Raw genomic sequence first — 18700 nt, 5'->3', positions numbered from 1 at the left:
GAGGAAGGAACACTTTAGTTCTGCCAACATCCCAGTACATGACATTACATGACGTTATGTTTAGTGTTTCCACGTAGATGGTTTGCTCCAAAGTCATTTTACCCGCTGCGTTCATTGTAGGCTTCTTCGTCAGACCTTTCAGGAGACAGGTTATTTATATTGGCATTATGGAGATAGGAAATTTTTGGTTGTACTTTTATTAAAGAGAGATTAATCATCTCTTTACCAAAAGCCTTGTGGCCAAGATAGGCAGAGGATGTTCAGCATCCTGTTACAGACATTTGAATGCAATATAGAACAACACCCAAGAAGTAAAGATAGATAGATAAATAGATCGATCGATCGATCGATTGATCGATTGATCGATTGATAGATCGATCGATAGATAGATAGATTAATAGATTGATTGATAGATAGATAGAGAGAAAGAGAGAGAGAGAGAGATAGATAGATAGATAGACAGCTTGATAGAGAGAGACGTATCGATAAATAGATATATCGACGGGCAGAAGCATGTGTGTGTGTGTGTGTGTTTGTGTGTGACTCTGGGTAAGCCACAGCGCACTATGCTGTCGTCCTCAGTTAAGGGTTGTTCTGTTAGTGATTGCCAGCGGTCGTTCTCTAACGCTCCTTAACCCTCCCATCCCCTGGTGGTTGTGCTTCCAGGCGGGATTTCCCCCAGGGGTGGTCAACATCCTGCCAGGTTTCGGGCCCTTGGCGGGGGCCGCGCTGGCCAGCCACATGGACGTGGACAAGGTGGCCTTCACCGGCTCTACGGCGGTAGGTAGCGGTCTATGTAAATAATATGTTATGGATAATGTTTCAAGTTTTGGATTTGTTTTTTTTTCCATGTGTGTTTGAACTGGGGAATCACTCAACATGTTGATTCATATTTTATTGCTATTTGTGTATCTTACACTAATAAAAACATTTACTCAGGTTTTCTCTTCTACCATGCTTGCACTAAGAAACAAGTGAACAAGCCAAATGACTGCACATATACTATACATTCACAACCAGAACAACCAGAACCATGAATAGGAATTAAAAAATACATTTGCAACCGCAAAACACACATCGAATGATGCAGCCGACAAAAAAGAACCACAACAATGTAGAAAAGTCTCTACTTCAATTCCACAGATCCAGAGTCAGTCAGAACAAAACAAGGATGAGATACTGATCTTATCGGACCTTCTTCTTCTATGGTGTATGCAAACGAGCAGCAGTGGTGTTTTTTTCTTCCTCCCGTGAGTCGACCCCGGCGGTTAACGACACACACGGATTAGTGACTCCTCTTGTGCCGCCCGTCCCCGCTTCCGCAGGTCGGCCAGCTGATCAAAGAGACGGCGGCGAGGAGCAATCTGAAAAGAGTCACGCTGGAGCTGGGCGGGAAGAACCCCTGCATTGTGTTTGCTGACTCAGACCGTAAGTGATGTGGTCGCATCCCCGCCCCGATCAAAAGACACAAGCCACAAAGGAAATGGGCTGGTGTGTGTGTGTGTGTGTGTGTGTGTGTGTGTGTGTGTGTGTGTGTGTGTGTGTGTGTGTGTGTGTGTGTGTGTGTGTGTGTGTGTGTGTGTGTGTGTGTGTGTAAGCACTCATCTGTATAATAGATGTTTTCGTGCATGTGCGGCTATCTGTGTGTTTTTGAGTGTCGGGTGTTTCTGAGGTTTGTGGGTGAATTAATTATGTGTGTGTGTGTGTGTGTACAGTACCGGATTACTTCCTCCTGCTCATATAAATCAATGTTTGAATTTCCTTGCACATTTAGCAGACGCTTTTTATCCAAAGCCAACTACAACCATTCATGCAGTCGGGAGCAGCAGATAGGCTAAGCTGCCTTGCTCAGGGACACCTCGACATCGAACCAGCAACCTTTTGGTTACAAGTCAACCAAAGCTCTACCTCTTGAGCTACGCCGACCCCCAACAGAATGAATACCGAAGGAGCCTTTAACTCTGCTATGTACTGACGTCTTCTCTCCCCTGGAACCCCTGCTGTGTCCCGCAGTGCGGCTGGCCGTGGAGGAGACCCAGAAGGGAGCCTTCTACAACCAGGGCCAGTGCTGCACAGCGGCCTCGCGGGTCTTCGTGGAGGACAGCGTCTACGAGGAGTTTGTGCGCCTCAGCGTGGCGAGCGCCAAAAGCATCATCACGGGAGACCCCATGGACCCCCGCACGTCGCACGGACCTCAGGTGATCACGTCGCACCGAACACTCGCTCACGAGAGAGACCCCATACTGGATAAAAGACGAAAAGGCGCCCGCTGCTGCTGCTCAAACGTTGGCCCCAACCTGGCGTGAGCTTTGAGTCTCCAATGTTGTGACTTTGGGCTGCAGTATCCCTTTTTAACTCTAGGTGTCAATGTTAGATATAGAGCCTTTCACCTCACGTGCCTTCTTATCATCATCTGATCAGATTCCTGGTCCTTAACCCTCTTGCTTGTGACTGTGACCCACAGATTGACCGAAAGCAGTTTGACAAGATCATGGAGCTGATCGAGAGCGGTATGAAGGAGGGGGCCCTGCTGGAGTGCGGAGGACAGGCCGTGGACGACACCGGCCTGTTCATCCAGCCCACCATCTTCTCCGGCGTCCAGGACCACATGCGCATCGCCAAGGAGGAGGTCTGCTTCCACCTCTTTACTACAACATGGTTGGGATGTTTGAAACGTTGCCCATTGAGCAAAGTATTGAGCAAAATAAATCAAGCAAAAAAATGTAAACCATCCATTCTGGACCACATAATGTAGTCTTTGAATTATATGTGTTAACACAAAACGTTAAACAGCCTTTAACTTTGACTTTCAATTGTATCCAAAGTTGTTTGTGGTAGAGTGAAAGCTACTTATAGAGCAGTGATTGAGATTGCAGGGGGGGGATCCATCGACGTTTTTAACCAAATGTGGTCCGCTCTTGTATACGTTTTAAACCAAATCATATAGACACACTGTTTTTAAACTAAAGCAACAGCAGACTCTCAGCCTTGAACGCCGGAGTCTCCCCCCTCTTAATGACAGAGCTGAACCTCTTCTCCTGCAGATCTTCGGGCCGGTCCAATGTATATTCAGCTTCAAAAGCCTGCCGCAGGTGATTGACAGGGCCAACAGCACAAAGTACGGACTGGTGGCCGCCGTGTTCACCAAAGACATGGACCGGGCCTTGTCTGTTTCGTCCGCTCTCGAGGCCGGCACCGTGTGGTACGCTCTGATTCTGATCCACCTTCATCGTGTTCACCTCACGCTCACACCAACCGTAGTCTTCTTCCTACACACACAAATCATTATTTACGTTTTCATTAATTAGGAGATGCTTTTATGCAAAGCAACACACAGTGATTTCAGAGGCAGGTCATTAAGGAGCTGGTAGGTGGATCAGGACATCTTGTTGCAGACATAGGGGATTCGAACCCAGGAACATTGCATGGGAGTCATACATGCTAGCCTGGGAGATCCTGGCCCATTAAGATACATGCCCCTGTGAGACCCATACTCTGTGTCGAGAATAAGTACAATAATAAGGACAAACAATTACTTATTATCGTAATATTATCTACTACTATCTACTACTATTGCTACCTACTATGCAGATGAGGAACTATGCTTCCTCCTACACTTTTGTACAGAGGTTTGGTGCAGAGGAAACCTGAAGCCCAATAAGGGGGACACTAAATATATAAGAGCAGGGCGAGGATATGGAATGTATGGAAGGATGAATAGATATGGAATGTAGGAATTTGAACACATACATGTAATGTGTGTACAGCAGGTTTGCTGGAATCGTATTTTAGTCATTTCATTTTGTCAGACCGCAGGACCGCAGTCCTGGACTGACAGCCAGTGGGAACACTCTAGATTGGGATTGGGACTGTACTGCCCTCTAATGGTTCAAATGTGCATACATGCCGGGACCAAATACATAGCTGTTGTTCATCGATTTGGTTATTAATTAAGACACCATCAACTCTCATTCTCTTTCTCTCTCTCTCTCTCATGCTCGAGCGCTCTCCCTCTGTCTCTATCCCTCTCCCTCTCTCTCTCTCTCTCTTTCCCCTCTCCCTCTCTTTCTCCATTTTCTCTCTCTCCCTCTCCCTCTCTCTCTCTCTCTGTCTCTCTCTCCCCTCTCCCTCTCTTTCCCTCCATTTCTCTCTCTCTCCCTCTCTCTCTCAACCCCCAGGGTAAACTGCTACAACGCCCTGCACGCACAGACGCCCTTCGGAGGATACAAAATGTCGGGCAACGGCCGAGAGCTGTAAGCTTCCCCAAACCAAACCTCCACCCTACACCACACCATATCAACGACACCACCACAGCATTGACACCAGCTCACCTGCGTTTCCCCTTTTTTCTTCTGTTTGCAGTGGGGAGTACGCGCTGGCAGAGTACACCGAGGTGAAGGCCATCACCATCAAACTGAGCAACGTCCTGTAGGAATGACGTGTAGGGCGGGGACGGGTACAGGGAGGGGAGGGGAGGGGGGAGAGAGAGAGGGACCGTGTCTCTTTGGAGACAGCCCCAGCACTTACCTTGATGGCTAACATTTTGGTTCACTAAGAAACACCAGCATTCACCGGCACCGTCCAACCGGTCAGCTCCACGCGCTAACTTGATCTTTTGTACACACTGTCATTGTTTTCCAGTCAAGACCAGTTTTTGTTGTCATTGGAGCCTTAGAAATGCTTGGAAAGGGGTGGGAGCGGAGATGAATTCAAAAATGGCCTTTTTAAAAATCTTTTATTATCCTTTGTGTTATACTTTAGTAGCCTTCAGTCAGTTCTATTATTTTGATCTACTATAAAATGCTCTGTTTTGATGGGCAGTTTCATCCCCTTTCATGTCTTGGAAGGAAATCTCCCTTTTTCCCCATTTCAAGTGAGGTAATATTTACCTCAATGGTGTAACCTTTTTTAATACGGTTACAAAAGAATAATGTTATTTCTACATGAAGAGAGTTGGTGCAAACGGAATTGATCATCTTGTATGTGTTTTTGTATTTGTCTTTTTTCATAAAATTTATGGCAACCCATCTTTTCAATTAGATATAAACATTTTGTAAACAAATTAACGACTATGCTGCATATGTTTAACACCTAATGATGACTCAACAAAAAAATGGTTGACCATTTTCTAGGTCCTCAAACACTTATACAATAGTTATAACAAATAATGATTAGATTGAACTTATATTTTTAGGAATGTTTATCAAGACAAAAAAATCGGTTTTAATATGTATTACATGTCATCAGCATTTCATATTTAAATTGAACATCGAAATAATAAAAAAATAAATAACATGGTTTGCTTTGATTTTTGTTTTGATTTTTGTTTTTTACTTGTCTTTACTCGTGTACGCGTAGGTCTGTACATGCACGCGTATTCGTGCGCCAAAAATTAAATGCATTGCAATGCAACAACAGTGTAGGAAGACGGACATTCCGCCCACCTGAGGGACTCTCAGTTACATGGGTGTAACGGCGAGAGGAGAGAGCGAGAGGGACTCTTCAGTTACATGGGTTTAACGGCGAGAGGGAGGGAGGGACTTCTGATAGTGAGATATCCGTTTTCGTTAAATCTTTCGGAAAAATCCCATAAATCGTATCCTCCTTGTCGGTGATGTTTTTCATTTTCTTGTGATGTTCTTGTTCTTCTCTCTGTGGAGATTGTTAACAACTGGCGTACACTGCTCACCAGAAGAAGTTTAAGACCGGAAATCGAGTTGCTGTAGAGCGGGATAACGATCACCTCCAGGATCAGCGCTTCGAGCGTGGAAAGTATCAGTTCTGTAAAATCAGGAAGTCAAGTGAATTTATGTCTCTATTTCGCGTTCCGCGGGTCTGCTGCTCACGTTGTTCAAGCTTTGGATTCATGCGCTGAGTCCTGCGGTGAGTCTGTTGAACATGTGGGGGAAACTCCGTACTTGTTTTGTGTTTAATGACTAACGAATGATGTTTTGGTTCAATACTCGTTGCTGTTAAGTTTATTGACAAGTGTTGTGTGTGTGTGTGTGTGTGTGTGTGTGTGTGTGTGTGTGTGTGTGTGTGTGTGTGTGTGTGTGTGTGTGTGTGTGTGTGTGTGTATGTGCGTGTGTGTGTGTGTGTGTGTGTGTGTGTGTGTACGAAAGTTGTATTGCATAGTTCAACTTGGAGGTGTAACCCGCTGCCTGTTCGTTTTAAGGTTTTATTCAGGTTGAAGTTTGCACAGCGACAGTGATGGTTAGTGTTATGGACCCAGCCCGTGTGTGTGTGCGTGCGTGCGTGCGTGCGTGTGTGTGTGTGTGTGTGCGCGGCCGTATGTCGGAACTGACTGGACATGGGAAGGGAAAAATGAGTCATGTCTCCCATTTAATCGTTTAGTTTTACTTTGTTTCACTGTGTTTTCCAAGCGTGACTTACAGCCGAGTAGCCTACAGCAGACCGCATTCTCGCGATAATTGCGCAACGCATAAATCTCAGTCCGAGCCAGACGTCCTAGATTAAAAATTGGTTATTATTGAGTTGTGGTTCAAGGCGACACATGCCGGTGTCGGGCTCCTGTAGTAGCCTAGGCACCTCCTGTCGTGACATGCCTCCCCTCTTAAAATATTATCTTGGATTTTTGGCCACAAACATAAAAAATAAAAAAATAAATATAAATAAATGAATAAGGTCAATCAGTCATTCAAATTACTTTTTATGAAACGAAGGCAAAGTACTACGATATGCCAAAACAATATTTGTGAAAAGTGGAATCTGTCCCCAAAGTCAGAATAACGTGAAGAATTTTGTGTTAACACATTTTATTTTCACTCTTTTAAAACTCTTGTAAAGATTGTAAATATCCGATGCTCTTCTCCTCTCTTCATGTCACGAAGTATCGCGAGGTGACGCGTTTCACGACGGGGGTGCATACTGGATTACCGACGCCACTATTATATATTTACAAACGTATGCATATTCATTACAACATTAACATAATCTTTAAAAGTGGGTCACATCCTCAATCGTTATCAGGGAACAATACCCATTTGTCATACCTCATTTGGTGTCAGCCTATTTAGGCCTAGGTATTTCATCCAAAGAGACCGACAGTGAATACTTATCATGTCTGACTTCCTGCTCTCTGGGGCCTCCAGCTTCAGGTCCAGGCTGGGAGCTCCACTTTGACCCCTGTCCAGAGGAAGAGGAGGGTCAGGAGGAAGAGCCGGCATGTCCTATTGGTCTGTAGGCATCTCCCAGGGCACTGTGGACACACACGGCGACATGGAGGAACAAGATGGTGAGTCTTCTATTGTACCTGCTGTTAATCCGAAACCATGTTGTACTTTAGGGGTAAAGTAGTGGCTTGGGTGTTTGAGTCCTGGATGAATTGTACCTGGTTCAATCCCCTGTATCCAAATTCTATAGTAGGCATCCTTGAGCAAGAGACCTTACCCCTGCCTGCTCGTTCATGACATGCATCTCAATTTACTGTCCCTCTGTGTCAAACCACCGGATAAACTGAAATAGAAAATAAAATACATTTTACCGTAGAAGACAGAGGATGAATGACGATGAAGCTATATTTTCTAGGGTAATATTTTCCTATATCACTCACAATGATGTATCACATTGGATACGTATTATAATATACTGACAAGCTGCCAAGCTGTACCTCAGTCAGAGCGCGTGCCACAGTGGTGCAGCTGTCTTCATGCCAGTCTCCTCCACCATCTCCCAGCCTTGTCCCCTGCCATCTGTTTGGGACTGATTATAATATACACGGGTATGACTTCAGCAATATCACACAGAGGGAGTGCGTTTATACTGACAGGTACCAAAGATAATCACAGCAGTCCTGCAAGCGCCATTTATTAGTATTTAAAGACACTTATTAACAGTAATAAGTAACAACAGATGAGGATTGGTTAGTTTGATTGTTTTTTTGGATCCAACGACACAAACAGTTCCACCACTGGACTGGGACTTGACTGTTGCTAAGCAACACAAAACATTTCTGCACACTAGCTTGCTGCTTTGTACCTTGTACATTTATCTGTTTGTTTTAAATTTTTTGGGCAACCAGTGAAATAAGAGTCTGTTGTCTGCTGCAGTCACTTTGATGGCGTGTGTGACTCTGATGAGTTAACAGCTTTCCATCGTTAATGTAATTAAGGGTTATTAAACACCTGAAAAGCAGACAGGTGATGCATGTAAAATTAAAAGTCCCAGTGCTGTGATGTAGTGCTTATTGAATGCCTCCTGTCTAATCAAATCTGGTCTGAACTAACTGTTGTATATTTAAGCAATTTTATGGAGTGCTTTTATACTGAATATTAGCATGTCTGCGATTATCATCGGTACTCTGCCCAGATAATCACAGACGATAATCACAGCTCTACAAAGTAAACAGTAATAAGCGACGACAGATCTGTTTGTTCACTTAATCATTTATTTGGCTCCACCAACACTGAACAGTTCCGCAACTGGACTTGACTGTTGCTAAGCAACACAAACATCTTCCTAGCCTGCTGCTTTGTGTAGCAAGTGAGTTAACACCTCATGATCGTTAATGTAATTAGCGGTTATTACCAGAAACACCTGTAAAGCAGAGTGATCCATGTATAGTTAAAAGTCCCAGGGCTGTTATACTCCATATCAGCACTCATGGAATCCCTCTCGTCCAATCAAATGACTGGGTCATACATAATTGATTTATAAATAGATAATGCACTGCATTAGACCGAACTGTTGAATAATTGTAGTGCAGGGCAGCGATAGTTGATTGTATTGTACAGTAGAGGTCAGGCCATGTGTTTAAGGCCTCGTACATACTGGTTGAGTCATTGCATAGCAACTCACAAGAATCCCATTCATTCCCAGTACTAACACAGTGTAGAGCTGGCAGCCTTGCGCTGCGGAAGGGTTTACGTTGCTTCCCCCGCACACGTTGAAAATAAATCCCACGCATGCACCGAAACATATCTTAAACACATGAAGTGAACCTGACCAAGGCTGATGCTCTCTGTAGCTGTGCACTACAAACCAGTACTAGGTTGGTGTAAAGAGTATGTAATATCAATAACGTAATTACAGTACGGCTGTAATTTATTGCTGTTCATTTTGCAATGCAAAATTCACAGTCGCAGTCCTACTCTAGACTGCAACTGTAGACTGAATGAAGCTACCAGCATGTTTTTACTGCTTTACGAGACCTGCTATTGCTGGCTCATTAAAAAAGGAGCAATTAACTTGACAGTTAAACGTTTTTAATGTGACTTGAAAGCCAAACATTTAAGCAATTTAGTACCCTCTTGATGGTTTCCTTTGTGCCTTTCTGTCACCAAAGTGCATCTGTGAAGTCTCTGGGGATCTATTTTTAAATACAAGGAGAACTGAAACAAGGTGTGGGCTGTCATGCCGTTGAAGCAACAATGTGCTGTGTGTGTGTGTGTGTGTGTGTGTGTGTGTGTGTGTGTGTGTGTGTGTGTGTGTGTGTGTGTGTGTGTGTGTGTGTGTGTGTGTGTGTGTGTGTGTGTGTGTGTGTGTGTGTGTGTGTGTGTGTGTGTGTGTGCGTGTGTGTGTGTGTGTGTGTGTGCACACACGTGTGCATGCATGTGTTACTATATGTGCAACAGCATGCTTCATGGACAGACTGCACACACACACACACACACACACACACACACACACACACACACACACACACACACACACACACACAGTTTGCCCAAGGTGGGCTCATGTCTGGACTCTCTGGACACTCTTGAAGCACAGTCTCTCTCTCTCTCTCCCCCTCTCTCTCGCTCTCTCTCTCTCTCTCTCTCTCTCTCTCTCTCTCTCTCTCTCTCTCTCTCTCTCTCTCTCTCTCTCTCGCTCTTCTATTCCTATTCCTATTCCTATCTATCCTTCTAACGCATCTGTACCTTTCCTCTGAGGATTCCCTGAGGAAAACTACAAACATATATCACCTGGAAATTCTAGCACTTGGTCATTCATATTGCCGTCTGTCCTTATAACGTATAATTACAAGTAACTCAGTGTGTCATTACAGTTTATAATGACACAATATGAATGGCCATGTGTCATTATAATGACATATTACTATGCAGTACTGCACCTCTTGCGCTCTAGGTCATTACTTGGAGGGGGTAGGGAGCAGCTGGGTTTTAGTACAGAAACTAGCAAGGTCTGTACAGGTCTGAAGAACAGACAACAGAGAAAATACCATAATTGTATTCACCATATTCTCAGTACCACAGAATCATGAATCAACCCACAGAGAGAGAAGGAGAGAGAGGGAGAGAGAGGAGAGGGAGAGGGAGAGTGAGAGGAATAATAATAAGAGAATGATTAGAAAATACTGCTCCTTTGTTTGGGAACCCCAGCATCGTCTCACTTGCTCTCTCTCTCTCTCTCTCTCTCTCTCTCTCTCTCTCTCTCTTACTCCCTCTATCGCGCTCTCCCACTTTTTCTATCTCACTTGCTATCGCTCTCTCTCTGGCACTCGCTCTTGCTCTCCCACACTTTCTCTCTCACTCGCTCTCCCTATCTCCCACTCTAGCTCTCTCTCCTGCACTCTCTCTCTCTCTCCCGCTCGGTGCTTATTAAATCTAGCTGGAGGGGCGGGGCTTAACAGAGAGATAAAAAGGAGGGTGTTTGTTGGGGTGTGGGTGGTGGGGGAGGAATAGCCATTCACCCACAGTGAAGGATGAGGAGAGAGGTGACCGTATCAGCGTTGTAACCGGAGGAGCTATAGGACAAAACGTCAGAGGACAAACCTATACAGAGCTGTTGAGCAATGGAGCGAATTGAAGACGTGGTGCCGGTGTCGGTGATGGATGAGGAGGAAGGCAGGGAAGAGTTGAGCGTTTCACCATGAGCAGGTAAGAGAGAGTGTGGACAAGGAGAGACTACAGGAGGAAATTCCCCAGACCATCTCCTCTGAATGACTCCGCGCACACACACACACACACACACACACACACACACACACACACACACACACACACACACACACACACACACACACACACACACACACACACACACACACCAACCAGCACTTTTGTTTACATGCAGCGTGTTGGACTTTGTAGATCGAGGCTACTGTCGACGCTGTCGACGCCTGCATCAATTAGTTGATTGAATTGAAGAAACTATCTTCATTTGGAGGATGAAGTTTTCACAAAAAATCAATTGCTGATTCAATTGACAATAGCTGTGATTGAATCAGTGTCTGAGAACAAAAGAGGGGAGGTCCCTGTTGTATGGTTGACATTGTTTGCGTGATGTGTCTTTACATTTTAAGATGTCACTTTGTTGGAGTTGGTGGTGTGTTGTGACCACAGCTTGTTTGTGTGGATCTAAAATCTGTCAACCACTAACTGCAACCATGGAAATAATTGGCTCTTTTGGGAAAACTACTGACTGAAGACAAGCATATTTTTTTCAGTTGAGGTATTGTTGCAAAGGGCAATGTGTATATGTATTTATTTGTTTCACATAAACATTAGGTGGATAAAACATTAGTTGGCTTTACACAAGAGACAGAAAAAAAAAACATTTCAAGAGCATCCCTTATGATCGCAGGTTTGTTATACACTGATAAATTATTTCCACATTGGCAGCATCTGTATGGAAGGAGAATTATGTAGCATCATATTCCACTGTGCAGCTTCAGGCTGACTGTGTCAAAAAAGAGTGATGTTGTCTCTCAAGAGAGTATTGATGCTAGAGTCAGGTGCTTTGCTGACATTCACTATTGTAGTCTAAAACCATTCTAGTCTGAAACCATGTAGATGAAAGTTATATCTTCTCCTTTACTTTTATCAAAGTCAAAGTCAGCTTTATTGTGAATCACAAGAAATGTACAAGACAAATAGAAGAACCAAAATTTTGTTTGTTTCGTTCATCTGGTTCGATACCGATGAAATGAAAAATTGTCACATTATATATCCAAAAAAGTGTCACATTATATATCCATGTAACACAACCCTCTTTCAAGTTTAACGTGCCCAACTACAATCTACGGCCCATCAGCCCATAGACCAGCATGGTGACTCACAGGCATGAAGCAGTGCACCCGCATCCTCATCACTGCGTACGGATCCTTCCCTGTGCTCTCCGCCATGAGACCAGAGCGGCCATTAGACCTGCTCGAGCCCGTAAACGTTCTGTCTTTCTGTCTGAATTCACACTATCCACTGTACCGCAGAGCATCAAAACAGTGATTACTGTGAGGGAAGATGGTTGAGTTTCACCCACCAGACATAGGGGTATAAAGGGATCTGGCTCAGGATGGGCAATATTGATGTAGGAGGGAGGGACCACTCAAGTTTTATGTCTAATGGTTTCACTCCCCAAGGATTTCTCATGTGGCCTAGGCTGGGTCTCTCTCTCTCTCTCTCTCTCTCTCTCTCTCTCTCTCTCTCTCTCTCTCTCTCTCTCTCTCTCTCTCTCTCTTTCTCATGTTAAATTATTCATAGACGGCCCTGAAGAGTCTGCAGTTTAAATTTTAAGAATAGCACACTGACATAGTTAAAGGAAAAGAAAAAAAAAACCCTAACCCTACAAAACAACTAGAAACTTATGTCTGGCTGGAAACTTCTACTGTGCGAATCCAAGGAAGATATGAGAATGACCGCTTCCACTATTCTCACATTCTCCATCGTTTATCTTCTTAAATTGAGCAATGACATTTGCTGTGAAAGTTCAAATCAGTATCTTCGGAAGAGTAAGTGCAATGTTACAAGCAGGACGATTCGGGGGATCAATGGTCATTTTGCAGGCAACTTATATTGCTTATGATGCCTTTCACTCAATAACCTCATACTAGGGGAGACGCTTGCCAGGTATGAGGGATATTCTTTTTCCTTCATCCTATAATAATGGCATTTTACTAGTTGTAAAGATGCATCGTTCTTAGTACTTTTACTTTATGACGTAATTTTCTAATTTATTTTCCTTTTTTTCTGCTATAAGAAACTGAGTGGCTACAGAGGCTTTTAGAAAATATATATTTTTATTTTTTAGGATTTTCAGGATTATTATTGACCATTATTTTGTACATTGTGTGAACTAAGGGTTATCATAAACGCAAATTATCCGAAAGTCTCGAAATCAACACATGACAATTGTGTTTTTGCGGAAAGTGTCCTCAAGTGGAGAGCAACCAAGGAGACAGAGATTAATATATCTCTGCATGAAAACCGATATGGAAGTTAGTCTTTTGATGAAGAGACACAAGGATTCAGCTGCTCCGTTTCTGTAGCGAGACATCAGAATCAAAGCGGAAGTCTTCAGGATAAGGGGAACCTACACTTTTTTTTTTTTGCCCTCTTGACAAGTGTTATTAAGTTTAATACATCAGTTACTGGAGACGTCCTTCCTTCTTAGACTTCCCTTCTAAAATGATTTGTGTTTGAATTGGGCACTTTCGCTTGCAATCGGAGTGCTGTGCTTTTAGTGTGGTCACCTTATCATTAGAATGTAAGTGATCACAGCATTTGGTCTGTATGATTTGCATCTTTAATCCCTACCCAGACCATTCATTTTAAATCCCGTAGAGAGGATGTTCCCATTAATCTGCTCCCGCTGGCGCGATGAGTCCAAGCTGAGTGCTCTCCAACGTACTGTGGCGCCATGTCGCTGTTATGGAAAGGCCATGAACAATAAACATATCTAGGAAGGGAAACAAGAAGTTATCCCCCCCCCACCCCCCCCCTTACTATCGCCCTTTTCCATACACAAGTTCCAAGGATTTCCTTCTGGTATTTCCCGAGGCTGTAGTGGAAGCTCTGCTGCACCTCCTGGCTGCAGAACAGGGCTTGGATGGTCAGGAACAGGGCTAGATTGGTCAGGAACAGGGCTAGGCAGGTCAGGAACAGGGCTAGACCGGTCAGGAACAGGGCTAGACCGGTCAGGAACAGTGGTTGTAGTGGTTGAACAGTAGCTGTGGAATAAGTGCTGCAATCTTCTCCAGGATACAGCCAACGATGCGGCCACTGCCATTAACATGGATAATGGGGAATGTGTTGGGTTATTTCGTTGGTGGGTTTCTTCAGACATGGTTTGTGCAAGGAGGTGAACCAGACATCAGAGCAGACATCGGACTCAAAGTTGGTGCAAAAGAAGCTTTGCTTGATGAACACAGGCAGAAACTAAAAGGAACTGACCCACTCGGCCAGATACTAGGGAACTTAAATACATAGAACCCAGGTAAACAAACTAATGACTAATATACAAAGTTGACCAATGTTTCACTAAAGACACAAAGGGAAAACAGGTAGTGAGTGGGTTCCTTATCGTTACAGCTCTTGCTCCGTTGCTGTTTAGAATCTGACCATCTAGAGGTGAGGAAGATTGACTCCTAGCTGGGAGGTTTTTCGGTGTGAACCCCATCTCCAGAAAGTACCCGTCTTAACCACTCACTTTCTTTAAGAATTTGCCAAGATAACAAAGCGACATGTGTTTTGAATGAATGTGAATCAGTTTCAATGAATGTGGTCAGTTTCAAAAAGTATTTCCTCTGTGAGAATTGTGGGGGAAGAGAAAAAGAAAATAAATGAGTAATCAGGGTCTCAGATAGTTTTTGTCTCAAAAATAATCATACACCAACCTGGTTACAGTTGGTTTAGTCGTCCAGAGTGTGTGTGTGTGTGTGTGTGTGTGTGTGTGTGTGTGTGTGTGTGTGTCTGTGTGTGTGTGTGTGTGTGTGTTTCTGCGTTGTTGTGTGTGTGTCTGCGTTGTTGTGTGTGTGTGTTTGTGTGTGCGTGCTCGCGCGCTAATCCAGTGAGTTCTGCTGTAGCCCATGTTAAGAGAGCATTCTTAAGTAGGGTGACCTAGTTCCGTGCGTGCCTGTTAGCTGCTCTCCCGTTTACTAGACGCCTTGGACCTGCAGCACGCCGCTGGCTGCCTGGCTTTGATCGTGCATGCTCCCCTCGTCCTGGGGGGGCTATCTCTCTCTCTCTCTCTCTCTACCCCCTCCCCCCCCCCCCCCACACACAGAGACACACACAAACACAAACGCATCTCTGTGTCTCCCTGCCTCCTTCCCCTCAAACCCTCTCTCTCCATCTCTCATCCCATCCCGGGTGCGATCCCGGGTCGTCCAGGTCCAGGTCTTGGGAGCGACGACATGGGAGCCAAGGCCTCGCTGGCGGGGGGTCCGGGGGGCGGGACCCTCTCCCCCTCCCCCTCCTCCTCCCTGGGCACCTCCCCCACGCTGGAGAACATCCAGGAGGCGTATGAGGACGGACAGCGGGACGCGGCCCTGGAGCTGCTCAGACAGGCCTGCTGTGTGGAGTGCACCCTGGGGACCGCCCGGCTGCAGGGGGTGAGTGGACCCTTGCCTGGAAGTGTCTGCAGGAAACACGATGTGTGACTTTTAGAGATGGGGGCTGTTGTTCACAGAAGACGATGAGTTCCCGTTGTCTTCTGTGAACCACAGCCACCATCTCTAAAGAAGAGACACACGCACTAAGGCACGCATGCACTCACTCACACACACACACACGCTTGAAATGTCGAGCTGTCGCTCTGTTGATGCGTTGTAATTGTATTGTTGCGTATTAAGAAGCAAAGGTTATCCCAGGTATCGCTGTGTCAGATTCATATTTTGCGGATACGCAGCCGTACTGTTTAACTTCATCCCTCTTGTTTAGCGCCGACTCGGGTATTCATAACGCTCAAGGAGTCTTAGATTCTCCCTGTCAACTGATTGTCAGGATGGTCTGATCTCACTGATGGGGGGGATGTGTTATTGCTCCAGGACGGAGGCAGTGTTGATGGGGCGGGAAGCGTGTCTGTCAGAGGGGCGAGTTGAGGAGTGAGCGAGCACGTTGCACTTGTTGTTGTTTTGCTGTGCTGCGATGCCAGGGGAGAGCTGGCCTACTTCTCTGTTCGCTGACATGAGCGCACACGTTGCCGCTACTGCTGCTGCCTTCTGACAGGAGCAGGGAGGCAGGAGAGGATAGGCACGTGTTAGTGAATAGTTCTGGGTTCGATCCCCATTCCCCTGCCCGATGTCGTACCTGTAGGGGATCCTTGCACACAGTGCAATGTAAATTTTGCCCTGTATGTAAAGTTTGCTGTGAGTTGCTTTGGATAAATGTGCATGCTAATGAGTTCATAGGGTCTGCGATTCTGGAAGCATTAAAGAGGAAATACGACATTGATATGTTAACTATTTGGCTGAGGCTTGCATTAACCTCACTTGAATGATACCGTAACAAACAACCTTTGTGCATGTATGGATTTGGACTGGATTTCCACCTTATGAGCTTATCCATGCTGCTTACCGACTGATGCTCTGGTTAAAAACATCTCTGAGGCGGCGCCTTGTTTGTGTTAACCTCCTATTATCCTCCCATATTTCACAACCTGATATGGAGCATTAATAATGCAATAAACGATTGTATAACTACGGCCAGAAGGAAAACCTGTTATTAGCCCAACCTTGAAAAACCAGTCCTCTGTTCCCAAAGTTTAGGACTACAAGACAAGTCGATGTCAACTGTTTTAGTACGCAGATTTGTTTTGGTTTGTGAGAGTCAATAAGGATGGCAAAGTGAGTCAATGTTTTTCAACAGCCTCTTAAATAAATCAAGATGTCCTTAAGTCTGTGGACAAATGTGGGCCTGTGTATGAATCGATGAATTTGCTAAAACATTTTCGATTTTTCTTGGATATCTGCCGCCATCTAGTGGCAGATGCAAAAGGTGTATATTTTGTACACATTATTTTGAACTGCTTCAATACAATTGATACATATATAAGGAGACCTGATATAGATTGAAGATGTATTGAGTAGAAAACATTCTCTGATACTCCATGTACATCCAGAGACTAAATGTCTGTTTTGGAGAAAGCAGATCACATTCAGTATTGACATTTGGAAACATTTTCTCTAATGGATACTTTCCTATGGTTGTTGGTATTGACTTTTTACCCTGGGGACATTCAAATTGTAGTCTGATAATAGACCAGGCTAAAATAAGGGATCGGTATTGTGTGTGTGTGTGTGTGTGCGTGTGTGCGTGTGTGCGTGCGTGCGTGTGTTTATATCTGTGTGCGTGTGTTTATGTGTGCATGCTTGTGTGTGTGCACTGACAAATTATGTTCATTCTTTACATTTCTTTTTATATTATATTATATTCATATTCTGTACATTCTGTCCAAAGGCATATGTATAATTGTATTATTATTATGTTTGCTTAGTGTCTATATTGTATATGTCTAGCGGTCTGATAGAGTGGACACCTACCTATTCTGACGTGGTTGCATGCATGTGTGTTTCTGTGTGTGTGTGTGTGTGTGCGTGTGTGTGTGCGTGTGTGGTCTCCAGGTGCGTCTGCTGTGCGTGGCCACGCAGCACGGGGACGAGGCGGGCGTGCGCTACCTGTTGAAGGAGGCGCGCGTGGTGGTGCCCCAGGACCCCTCGGACCACAACCCCGCCATCCTGGCGGCGCACTACGGCCACGCCGGGGTCGCCCGGGAGCTGCTGGACTCTGTGCCCGGTAATCTTCACCATCACCGTCATCAGCATAGTCTTTTTTTTCTCAAACATATATTTATTGTTTTGTTTTTTTTCTTTACAGCATAGACAAGCACAATACAGAATGCACTGTGTGCATTCAGCTCGCGCACACAGACAGAACAATCGCATAAAGCGCATCCACCCGTTACCCCCCCGCGGGCATTAACTCAGGAGGTAGAGTGGGTTGGCTGGTAACCGCAAGGTTGCTGGTTCGATCCCCGCCTCCTCCTAGCAGAGTGTCGAGGTGTCCCTGAGCAAGGCACCTAACCCTAACTGCTCCCGACGAGCTGACTGTCGCCTTGCATGGCTGGCGCCGCTGTCGGTGTGTGAATGTGTGTATGAATGGGTGAATGTCAGGCAATATTGTAAAGCGCTTTGGGTGGCCACTGGTTACAAATAATGTGCTATATAAATGCAGTCCATTTACAATTTACCATTCCCCCTCCCCACAACAAAAGGATCACAGCAGTTATGTTAAATTAACACAAAACCGAGATGGAAATAGTATATAAGTATGTAAATGAATGACAAATTCTGCAGCCATGAGCAAGCCACAATAATGAATAGACATAAAATATGAATAGATAAATGATGAAAACAATAAATAAATAAATAATAATAAAATAAAAAGGGGGTACGACCACCCTAATTTGCGCTGCCCAAAAGTATCATAAGAAGTTCAGAAATTGCAGCCCACCTCTGTCGTATGGTAAATACAACAAGGCAAGTCTGAGTCTAGGCCGTTTGTTATTCCAAATGAAGTTTGTTTGTTGTTTTGTTAAGCAATTTAAAGAAGGAAGGAGCTGGAGAGAGTGGAATTGACTGGAAGAGGTATAAAAATTTACTTAAAACTGACATTTTTAGGATATTAATGCGTCTGATTAAGGATATGGGTAATTTGGTCCATCTATTTATCAATTGTGTGACTGTATCCACGAGGGGGCAATAATTAGCTGAAATAATTTTGTCAATAGTAGGGGTAATTTTGACACCTAAATAAGTAAATCCCTGTTTTGACACAGATTATTTCTCTCATTTTCTGTCAAAAACATTATCACTGATTTACTATCATTTATTTTTATAGCCTGAAAAAGGTACCAAATGTTCTCATCAAATTCAGCAGGCTAGGTAGTATTTTCTCTAATCTGGAACAAAATAAAATGACGTCGTCTGCGTACAGTGAGATACGATGTTCTATGTCTCCAA

General features: G+C 44.5%; 2 protein-coding genes across 2 annotated transcripts in view; both read left to right on the top strand.

The window, feature by feature from the left end:
* Positions 1 to 566: 566 nt before the first annotated feature.
* On the top strand, positions 567 to 4440 carry LOC311356541 (retinaldehyde dehydrogenase 3-like; the record flags this gene model as incomplete). Its single annotated transcript, XM_084476336.1, has 8 exons — positions 567 to 581; positions 667 to 780; positions 1326 to 1428; positions 2014 to 2198; positions 2465 to 2629; positions 3045 to 3202; positions 4179 to 4253; positions 4363 to 4440. 8 exons carry the CDS (start codon positions 567 to 569, stop codon positions 4430 to 4432), a joined length of 885 nt encoding a protein of 294 aa, XP_084332462.1. The 3' UTR covers positions 4433 to 4440.
* Positions 4441 to 5835: 1395 nt separating this feature from the next.
* lrrk1 (leucine-rich repeat kinase 1) overlaps positions 5836 to 18700 on the top strand; it is a gene marked incomplete at its 3' end in the record, with an annotated part of 75575 nt that continues 62710 nt past the window's right edge. Inside the window, 4 exon segments of the mRNA XM_084476335.1 lie at positions 5836 to 5883; positions 7113 to 7255; positions 15072 to 15292; positions 17303 to 17474. Of these exon segments, the coding sequence (XP_084332461.1) occupies positions 7186 to 7255; positions 15072 to 15292; positions 17303 to 17474 (463 nt within the window). The 5' untranslated portion in view covers positions 5836 to 5883; positions 7113 to 7185.

The sequence above is a fragment of the Micromesistius poutassou genome, assembly GCF_964030765.1.
Source record: "Micromesistius poutassou genome assembly, chromosome: 12".
In the NCBI taxonomy this organism is placed as follows: Eukaryota; Metazoa; Chordata; class Actinopteri; order Gadiformes; family Gadidae; genus Micromesistius; species Micromesistius poutassou.
Note: the sequence above shows the minus strand (reverse complement) of the source record. Positions and strands in the feature narration are given on the sequence as shown.